Consider the following 11,074-nt stretch of genomic DNA (forward strand, 5'->3'; position numbering starts at 1 on the left):
ACCTCATTTTCCACTGCTGAATTCCTGTGCACCAACTTGTCACTGTTTCTGTCATCTTCATCTGAAAGGAAAGTTTATCCTTGATACTTTCCCAGGGCAGTGATGGTGACTGTGAGCACCACTGGGCAAGCAAGATGTTATTACCAATTGGCAGGTCCCAGAGGACTCATAGACAACCTGGACAAAGCCTAAGTTAGCCCCCAGATTGGCTGGAAAGGCACAGAGCTAAGGATACAGCCCACACGGATGGGTGATTGGGCAGAGAGGCCAAGCAGGGAGTGGCTCCTGCACCTAACCACGTGGACCGTGTCTGTCCATTGTTGGTCATTACCCGTAAGCCTGTACATCCCGACAGTGTGCTAGGAAACCTCATGCAGCGAGCTGGGAAATTTCACATTGCTCTGTGAGCTCAGACTTCTCATTCTCACAGAACAATCTTGGACCCCACTAAATTATTTAGTGGATGCTGTTGTTCAATGTGCTCATTCTTTCAGATGCTAAGAGTGTTGGCTGCTGGAAGTTCATAACTAAGTCACTCCCCTTTGGCCAAAGAGAGAGCCCTCACCATAGTTTACTTTTCCTTCTCCAACACAGTTCACACCCAATGACTGCTGATATAAGAATACAAAATATTGGCTCCCTTTCTTCAATCTTAAACAACATTGAAGAGTCATCCTAGCTCGAGAGGTCCCATTGGGTTAGCTGAGTCATCTGAGAAAACTAGATCATGGTTTAATTTCTTCTTCTGCCTCATTTTGCTCCTCTCACTCCCTGACAATCATTGTTCTCCTGTATGTTTCTCGACAAACTTCCTGCATGCAAATCTCTGCTTCAGAGTATGTTTCTGAAAAAAGACAAATGCTGCCTGCCTCAGGTGAGTTGAGCATTTTGCCCCTCCTCTGTAGGACTGTGACAAACCCAAGGGCCTCAACCCCATTGCCATGGTGCATGTGGGACAAACAGGGCTTCTCCAACAGTCCATCCCAGGAAGTTCCCAATGAGATGGGCTGAGGCCTTCTCGATCTTATTTTTCCATCACCAAGCAGATCTTTTCCTTGATCCCATCTCTGTTACCCAGTAACAAGATTCCCACTGAAGTAACAGAGCTTCTCCACTAGGTGGAGCGAAGCTTACCACTCCACCTAGTGGCCACATTCTCCTTGGGAATAAATAAGTAGATGGTAGATTGGTAAATTCGGTATCTACCAATTCCAGGTAGTCTATTAGATGTTCATAAATATCTATATGATAAAAAGGTCTTCACTAGTCATGGGATGACATATATTAAGTACATAGGACCTTCCCAGTCTGGGGAGTTCAGGAAAGCCCTCCCTATTCAAGTTAGTGCCCATAAGAATTGGTTAAAAGTGAAGGGAGGTGTGGGGATAGGCTGAGGATACAAACCTGTGAAGCAGGAGGAAAGGGACCTTGGTATTTTCAAAGACCTGAAAGGATTGTTAAAATTTGCGATTTTAGTACTCAGGAACTGAGCCTAGAGTTTAAGCAGGAACTGGAGCATGCTGGGTCTTTTAGGCCATGTTAAAAGGATTTTAAGCAGAGGATTGAGACATGATCAAAATCTCATTAACAAAATATCATCCTATGAGAATGGATGAGAAGAGGTCAAGCATAGATAGTGGGAGACCTGTTAAAAAGCAAATGCAGCCATCTCTAGAAAGATGATACTCTTTCTTTAACACTCTGAGGAAGTCCACCCTCACCCATTTTCTTCATCAACAATGGCAGTTGTCCTAACGAGTGTTGGACCCTCCTAGACTCAGCTTTCCTCTCTTTTCTGAAAATGTAAAAACCTGTTTCTCAAAGGTGAGAATTAAGTGTAAATATAAGAAGATATATTTATAGGTTGGAAGACACAAATTGGCCCTTCCATTTTGCCTAATACGTTATAACTTTCCCTATACTCTGTAGCAGCCCTATAATGACTGTAAGAGAAATATTAATATAATGCAAACCACGTCATTTAAATTTTTAGTAGCCATCTTTAAAAAGTAAAAGAAAACATGTAAAATTGAATTTAATATGTTATTTTACTCAGCATATCCAAAGTATTAGCACTTTAACATGTAACCAACATTTTTTTTAACTTCTGAACTTTTTATTGGCCTCCTGCTCCCTAAAGGGTACTCTGCTTTTGCTGGCTTAATGTCTCAGAACTTTGGTGTCATCGGTCTCAGACATCACTTTGCCGTCCACTGTCTGGAGGGTGGTAGTCTTTTGAATGGTTTGCATGGAGTTGGGGCTGTCCAAGGCAACAACCAAGACTGAAGTCTTCGCTGTCTTCCAGCAGGCGGCGGTAGGTGGCCATCTCAGCTTCCAGCTTGACCTTGATGTTCAGCAGGGCTTCCTACTCCTGGGCCTGGCGCTGCCTCTCTGCTCAGGTCTCTACCAGCTCCGACTCCAGGTGCAGCAGGATCCCGTTGAACTGCTCCATCTGCAGGGCATAGCGGGCCTCCACCTCCCTCAGGCTGTTCTCTAAGCTGGCCTTCAGATTTCTCATCCAGTCCAGGTCTATCTCCAAAGAATGGACTGTATATCTCAGCTCCATGAGCATCATCTCAGCAGCTCCGACCTTGGTGGACTGCGTGTGACCACTGTGGTGCTTTCCTCAATCTGCTGAGACCAGTATTTGTCCAGCTTCTCTCAGTTCTTCCCAGCCAGCTCATCGTATTGTGTCTGATGTCTGCCATGATCTTGGTGAGGTCCTGAGATTTGGGGGCATCTATCTCCATGGTCAACCCAGAGCTGGCAATCTGGGCTTGTAGGCCTTTTACTTCCTCTTCATGGTTCTTCATGAAGAGCAGCTCCTCCTTGAGAGCCTCGATCTCTGTCTCCAGCTGCAGCCGAGTGACATTGGTGTCATCAATGACCTTGTGGAGCCCATGGATGTTGCTCTCCACAGACTGGCGCATGGCCAGTTCTGTCTCATATTTGATTCTAAAGTCATCGGCAGCAAGATGGGCATTGTCTATCTGCAGAACGATGCAGGTATTGTCCACAGTATTTGCGAAGATCTGAGCCCTCAGGACCTCAAAGGTCTTGAAGTAATGCCCCCAGTCTCTGACCTGGGGTCCCTTCCTCTCCAGGTGCTCCCAGATTTTGCTCTCCAGCTTCTAGTTCTCAGTCTCCAGACTCCTCACTCTGTCCAGGTAGGAGGCCAGGCAGTTGTTCAGGCTTTGCATGGTCTCCTTCTCATTCTGCATGCCTGCCGTTCCTGCCAGACCCCCGGTCATCCCTGCGGCCAGGCCCCCGGACCCCAAGCCATCCGGAAACTGGTGGACCAGAACGTGGAGATCCGGGAACCCAAGCCCCCGACGCCTGCATAGACACTGGCCACACTGCTGACTGGCTGGTTGCCATAGCTGGGCAGCTGGATGCAGCCCAGGGACCGGTAGTTGGTGAAGAAGGTGGAGTGAGTGGTGAAACTCCTGCTGCGCAGGTAGGAGAGTGAGAGAACAGGACTCAGGCTTTGCTGACCACCACTTTAACATGTAACCAATATTTTAAAGTGTGAAAGAGCTATTTTGTGTTATTCATTCTTTTTGCACTAAGTCTTCAAAATCAGATGTGCACTTTACACTTACAGCATGTTGCAGTTCGGACCGGCCACGTCTCAAGGGCTCATATGGCTCTTGACTGCTGTATTGAACAGCAGAGGTCTAGAGTTATGGGAAACTAAACACTCCTCCTTTTATTTTTCTTAGGATATAAGTTTAATCTTGGTGTTGGTCACATGGCACCATGACTCTTGAGTTGGATTGGATACAGGAACTTCTTTAATTTGTTTCAATTTCTGAGTCAGCTCAAAGTTACAGTTTTCATTGTCTTTTTCAATACTACCCATCAAGGTTCCTTTGGAGATTTCTTTTATTATGTTTTTAATTGACAGATTAAATGTCTTGTGTTTATTGTGTACAACATGTTTTAAAGTACATATACAATGTGGAATAGTTACATCTAGCTAATTAGCATATGCACTACCTCACATAGGTATCATTTTTGTGGTGAGAACACAACTAAGCGTTCACTATCTTTTCATTTTTCAAGAATACAATATGTCATCATTAACTATAGTCACCATGCTGTGCAATAGATCTCTTGAACAGCCTCCTCTAATCTAACTGTAATTATTTATCTTTTGACCAACATCTCTCAATCTCTCCCTCCCACCTAACTGTCCAGACTCTGGTAACCACCATTCTACTGTCTAAGACTTTATAGAAAACTTTTTCATATTCTTCATTTCAGTGAGATCATGTGGTATTTGTCTTTTTATCTTATTTCACTTAATATAATGTCCTCCAGGCTCATCCATACTGTAGCACATGACAGGATTTTGTTTCCCTTTATAGCAAAACATTAAATCAGTATGTCAAAGAGATATCTATACTCCCATGTTTATTGCAGCACTATTTGCAATAGCAACATATGGAATCAACCTAATGTTATCAACAGATGAATGGGGAAAGAAAAAAATATTTTGTGGCTGAATAGTATAGCAACAAAAATCCTTCAGAGATTTCTTAGTAAACTGGTCTTTCAGATTTCATAATGGGAAGACCTCATTAAGAACAGAGATGATCAACACACCCGAAGTTCCCAGCTTAGCTCCTCACAGAATCTCTACCAGGGATTAGGACTTTCCAGCAATCTGTAGCCCAGCCTCTTTGTCTTAGAGTAGATATTACTCTTCCCCTACTCCTACCTTAAACCAGAAGTTTTTTTTTTAGAGCCAATGTGGCTATTCAGTAAAGAACTCCAAATTTTCTAGATACCTCCAAATGTGGTAATATGAGCACCATTCTTTCATATAAGATGTATTTGGAAACTACAACCAGATGTTGTTAACAAAGGATGACGAAAAGTAGAATTGGAATTAGAAACAACTACAGCTTCATATATACATCCAAATAGTCAGACTATACAAACTTACTTGTGGCCAGATTCCAAAGAAATAAGTCTATTTCTCTGGAGACATTGGCTTTGTTTCCAGTTGGTTATTACATTCTTTTTGCTGGGGCAATGAACAAAAGGTAAAAATTAACCCCATGCCCAGTCTGAAGTTTTCTGAGGAGTATAGTGGCTTGAGCAATGGAAAAGGTTTTCTGTCCCAGACAGAGAAGCAGGAAAGAGCACTGAGAGCAAGGCAGGATGAGATGGGAAGCCCAGGAGGGAGAAATCAAGGTAGCTGAGATTAATGGCCCTATCTTTCCTGGTGCTTCCATGGCAATCTTCTCTAGGAGGGGTGAATTATAGTTGATAATATAAGCTCACTGAGTCTCCTGGTCTACAGCTGTCATAGACAATAATGAATGAATTCAAGAACCTTCACTCTGGAAATCTCAGCTCTGTTTAAATGGGTAGTGTACAGCTCACATTAAAAAACTTTGCCCCCATGGGAAAGCAGGGCTACAGATTTTGGGATATTGGCGATATTGGCAGAATCTGAATCTTCAACCCCAGACCTGCTGCATTTCTACCAGAAGAATGAATGCTTCCTGCTTATATGGAACACCTGGGTCCCTACATGACTCTCATGATCATTATTTTCCTGGTTCCAAAGCAGACCTAGCAGCTCAAGGATGCTGTACTGTAATTACTATTTGTGACTGTTTAATGCACCATCAGACCTACCCCCTCTGAGGTTCCAGAAGCTGTTTTCCTGTCCTAAGCTCCACTCTGCCACTTCCCTCCCCACAGCCCACCAGGGCTAATGCTATTTTAGGCATCTGAACCTAGAGCATAGGCCTATTCTTCAGGGAGGCATGGGTAGAAAACACAGAAGATAAAATCCAATATCGGGATAGTGATTAACAGGAAGAAAATTGAGGAAACATCAGGGAGACTTGAGGCATTATAAATAAAAATTAAAATCTTGTATACTTGAAAAACAAATATTTCTAGACTTAGGAGAGAGAGAACTTCATTTCAGACTTTAGGTATACTCTTAGGAAAATTATGTTTAAATAAGAATTACATAGTATCCATAAACTGGGGTCATTTTATTATAGCCAGTATACAAAAATGGGCTATAAAGCCTAACATATTACAGACATATCATTTTCCTATTACCTACATCACAGTGGCTTCAAAATTGGAATGGGCAAGTGGAATATTTGTTATTAATGATAAGAGCATGAAAATCCAACTCACTCACTGGACAGGTATAAGATTTGTCCAAATGTGTGTGACAGTGAAGGAAAAATGCCTTGGAAAGCCTCTCGGTACCAGCAATAGGAGTGAGGAAACTGGAGAGGATGCTGAGACACAATCCTCTCTCTTTCTCACCTCACAAGTCTGGGCTCCAAGAATGAGATGGTGAGATGACAACTGTGTTGCAGACAATGGTGGATAACTGGGTGAGATTCTACCTATGTCACTTTGAACTTCTCTGTCTTCCAAAGGAAACCTTGGGTTGCATATCAGCTCACCTCCTCTGGCCAAGCTAGGACTGACCATAAATAATGCCTGAGGATAGAGATGGTTTCATTACACACTACCTGTTACCCTTCCAACCCTACCACCTCTTCCTAGAGAAAAGAAAATATCCCAGGGAGACTCCTGCTACAGTCTGATTTATGTATTGTCTGTGTGCCTGAACCAGAGGCCCTCACTTAGGAAGAGTCTAAATTAGGAAGGATAATAAAGCAAAAAAAAAGGGGAAATTATGATAGAAGGGAGAGCGGTAGACAAAAGTGATAACACCAAGGATAGGGACTATCACTCTTTTCTATTGAAAATGCTTCAGAAGCAGCGAGTAATAACCAAACAGCTTTTCTCAGATGAAGCGCCAAGTAACACCTGATTTTGAGAGAAATTGCAGAAGTTATTCTATCCCAAGAAGAAAAGTTGGACTAATATAAGAACCCAATAGGACACTCTGGAGAAAATATGTAACACAGCATTTATGGACTGTGTTTATTTCATTTGCTATTTTATAGGTAAACTGAGAGTGAGGATTCTTAACACTGCTTTGAGCAGGGATTGCAAAGCAGTCAAGCCTCTGCACACTGTGTGGTCATGAATTACGAAGATAATTTACCAAGACAGCTGCTTGGACTTGGTGAAAACAGTTTCCTATTTTATGATTATTGTGTCATGCTCTCTCAAACATACAAGATGGGATTGTTGGTACAATTTGGAGGGGCAAGTGGCATTGGAAGCCTGGTAGCCTTAAAGAATGTGAGCACTGGAGTGGTATTATAGCCACATGTCTTCAATAGCTGTCCCTACGTGTTTCCGAAGGGATGCTTGTGGAGAGCCTCGTGGTGCACCCAGACTGAAATGGATATAAATAGGCTATGTTCAACTAAAGGTCTTATGGGGCACCCAATAGTTTGGAGTTCCTACATGATAACCCTCACATAAGCAAGAGAACTCAAGAAAATAAACTAGTGACAAAAATAACTAGGGGGAAAGAGGAGGACTCAAATTCCATGGATACCTTGCACCCCAAGGTAAATAAGGTGTGCAGTAATGGTCAGCCTATTATTCAGAGGGCAGCAGGGGAAGCAGCATGCTTGGGGAAATAATAATGATAATAAATCATTCAATGTATATATAATTTAATGTGTATATACTTACTGTGCAAAAACTTTTATTAATTCACTCTTTGAAAAAGCAACAAAAAATAAATTAACACCATTTTCAAGGTAATAAAGCCAGAATTTATGAGTTTAGCCAAAGTTCACAAAATCTGAGTACACAAATTTAGCCATATTATTTTATCTGAGAATAAAATTCCAGTTGTCCAGACTGTCTCAATCCTAATGGTCTTCACTATATAGAGGTTCATTTTGTGCTGGCTAAAAATAAGGCTCTCTGTTAGGTACTATAAGGACATATAATAGTATAAGATTTTATTGTTTCCAAGTAGTAATCAAAGGAAATGAGAGATAAGAGATCACTTATAAAATGTTCTACACATTTTGTTCAACACATTTTTATTTTAAATTTATCTGTATAAGAGTAAAAGTAGCCATGCAGAATTTTAAAGATTAATAAAATACTCTCAACCTAAAAGAAGCTTATGACAGTGTCAGAGAAAGAAATACAGCCACACAAGATGCAAGACTAATGATTCCAGTCGGGAGGATCAGGGAAGGAAGACCTACTGTGGGAGGTGGCATTTGAATTAAACCTGGTAGGAAAGATGGGGTTTGGCAAATGGTGGTAATGGTAAAAGAAGGCTGATCTGAGAAGCATCAAATGATTGAAGAGAAAGAGCAAAATGGGAATAAGTAGTTTTCAAGAAATAATGAGCAGCTCATTTGGGCTACAGTAGCAGAGAAAACAAAGTTTAAGATAAGTCGAAAGTATGTTAGGGCTAGAATATAGGAGGTCTGTAATAAAAAATGCTGTAACATATAAATTCTTTTAACACTGTAGAGATATTAATTTTAATACAAGTCATTCAGCAAAGATAAGCTTCAGTACAAATGAAAGTAGGATAGTCCAATTGGGACAGTTGTCAAACAATGCTTGGACAAATGATGGACTTGAAATCTTAATTTGCATCCCCAAAAGAGACAGATTAAGACTGTTTAATATTCCTTGGGGATACTGAACTGTGTGGCATCATTAAGAAGGAAATGCCAAAATAGTAGAATACATTATTCTGTGAAAAACAAACCCTAGAACTTTCATGTCTGGGAAACTGTTGGCAGCTTTGCCAGCCCCAGCTCAGGAGGGAGGCTGCAGCAAACAGCAACAGAGAGAATGAATAGGATGGCACATTTGTGCCTTGGATAGGCAGTTCAAGGTGGGATAGGAACTAGGATTATAACGACACGAAGATGAAGATGATGAAGAAAAGAACATAAAGCACTTCAAACAATACAACTCCTCCCCAACCTAAAAATCCTAAAACATTGTCAACCTCATTTACAAACCAAAAACCGAAGAAAGAAAATCTAAGTAGAGAGAAAGAATAGGAAATGCTGCCCTCAGAGAGGTGGTATAGACTGAATATCTTAACTGGGTCTAGGAGAATTTTAGGAGCCAGTGAATAGCACATCTGCCTCAGGTGCCATGGAAGAGAGTCGGGGTATTCAGGGCAAGGCACTAAATCCCAAGTTGTTCCAAGGTCAACATCTATACTTAACCCAAGCCATGCCTTCATCGCACCCAAGCCAGGTAGCCGTCTGCCAGGCTGAATCAGAGACAGGAAATAAATCAGTGTCATTTGCAAATCAGAAGACAGGCTGATCTTTTTAAGGGCATTATATAAAGTTTGTTTCTTTAGTGGTCAAACACTTCCATTCTAATACAGCTCCATTTGTCAAAGTCTTGGCAAGATTCTTCATTGCAGATTAGATCAGGAAAAATTCCGAAGTAACCATAGAATCCAGAAAAGGGAGGTTTCCTTTCAAGCAACAGAAAACAAAGATTCACAAATAAATGTGTTCATTGTTGCCTGAGATATTAAGAACAGAAGAATCGGAACTCAGGCCAGGATTTAAAAGTGAAATTTCCTTTCTAACATAAAAATAATTCCCTATTTCCCAATTTTCATTAACAACTTTAAAGGTGGATCTAATCCTTTTTACTCTTACAATCTCTTCAGCAGGTTTTGGATTCCCTGCTTGATCTCCTTGGTTCTCACACCATAAACAATGGGGTTCAGAGCTGGGGGAATGAGGTGGTGCAGGATGTTGAGCAGAATGGGGACATCTGGAGGAATTCTCTTCCTGGCCAGGTTAGTGATGACCAGAACCAGCAGGACTGTGCTGAAGAAGAGGATGAGGATGAAGTGGGAACCACACGTGCTCAAGGCCTTCGCCACAGCACCCTCTGCCTTGATCCTTAGCACAACTTTCAGTATAAAACAATAGGAGATAACAATAAGGATAAGGTCAGAACCCAACAGGGTCCAGCCTGCCACAAACTGGTAGAGCTGATTGAAAGTGATGTCATCACAAGAGAGTTTGGACACAGAGAGATTAGTGCAGATGCAGTTCTTGATTATGTTTCCTGCACAGTATCTGAGCCTGGCAGAAAGCATGGGAACAGGAAGAGAAACAAAGGCATTCCGGGCTATCACAAAGACCACAGCCCTAGCCACAAACTGGTCAGTGATGATAGACGGGTATCTCAATGGATGGCAGATGGCCACATAACGGTCATAGGCCATGACCATGAATGTGCAAGACTCCATGGTCAAAAAACTGTTCATGATGAACATCTGGAGGAAGCAGGCTGGGAAGCTGATCAACCTGAGGTCAAACCAGAAGATGGCCAGGACCTTGGGGATGACGGTGAGGCAGAGCACGATGTCCAGCAGGGAGAGAAGGCTGAGCAGGTAGTACAGGGGCTGGTGCAGAGAGGCCTCCAGCTGTATGGTGATCAGGAGGGTGGTGTTAGCCCCCATGGCCAGGAGGAAGAAAAGGCTGAGGGGCAGGGAGAGCCAGTGCTGCCAACTCTGGAAGTTGGGGAAGCAGATGAGGAGGAATTCAGAGACTGGGGCAGTGGAGTCATTGCTGGGTGATGCCATGTAAAGTTTCCTGATCAATCTGGAGATCCAGGGTACCTTAAAATGTAGGAGAGAAGTACAGAAACATAAAAGGTATGTGTTTTAGACGTAGTAGAGTGTGGGTTTCCACTGAGGCCCTGTATCTGTCCCAGTAAAGTTTTTAAAATCACTGTCGTCAGCTTCCCTTATATTTAACCAAGTATGTATCATATGCCAGCCACAATGTTTTATATCCATGATCTCATTTCATCCTTTTAAACAATACTAAGGAGTAATTAATATTGTTATCCTAATGTTATAGGTAACAAAATAGAGATAAAGGAAAATTGTAAGAAGAATCTTCTACCACCATGCAGTTTAAAAACCAGCAATCACAAGTATCATTTATTGTCATGCGTTTATATGATTTCAGTACACTTTACTAATTTTTACTTTACAATGATTTTCATTCATTCATTCATTCATTCATTCATTTCTCAACCCACTTATTCCAGTTCAAGCTTACAGGTGGTCCAAGCTTATGCCAGCAGCTTTGGGTTGGTTCCCAAAAGCTCAGGGAACCAGGATGCCACTGCATTACAGGGA

The 11,074-nt window shown here is 41.9% G+C and overlaps 1 protein-coding gene and 1 pseudogene across 1 annotated transcript; both read right to left on the bottom strand.

Annotated features, from left to right (window-relative positions):
• Nucleotides 1-2,101: 2,101 nt before the first annotated feature.
• Nucleotides 2,102-3,439, bottom strand: LOC100581635 (annotated as a pseudogene).
• A 5,940-nt stretch (nucleotides 3,440-9,379) lies between these two features.
• On the bottom strand, nucleotides 9,380-10,708 carry LOC100593250 (olfactory receptor 56A4). The gene has a single exon (XM_012503814.2). It carries the CDS (start codon nucleotides 10,508-10,510, stop codon nucleotides 9,569-9,571), a length of 942 nt encoding a protein of 313 aa, XP_012359268.1. The 5' UTR covers nucleotides 10,511-10,708; the 3' UTR covers nucleotides 9,380-9,568.
• Between the last annotated feature and the right edge of the window lie 366 nt (nucleotides 10,709-11,074).

This window comes from Nomascus leucogenys, chromosome 15 (genome assembly GCF_006542625.1).
Source record: "Nomascus leucogenys isolate Asia chromosome 15, Asia_NLE_v1, whole genome shotgun sequence".
NCBI classification, from domain to species: Eukaryota; Metazoa; Chordata; class Mammalia; order Primates; family Hylobatidae; genus Nomascus; species Nomascus leucogenys.

Coding starts and splice junctions, on each gene's coding strand:
- LOC100593250 (XM_012503814.2), bottom strand. CDS start 10,510: ATGGCATCACCCAGCAATGACTCCACTGCCCCAGTCTCTGAATTCCTC.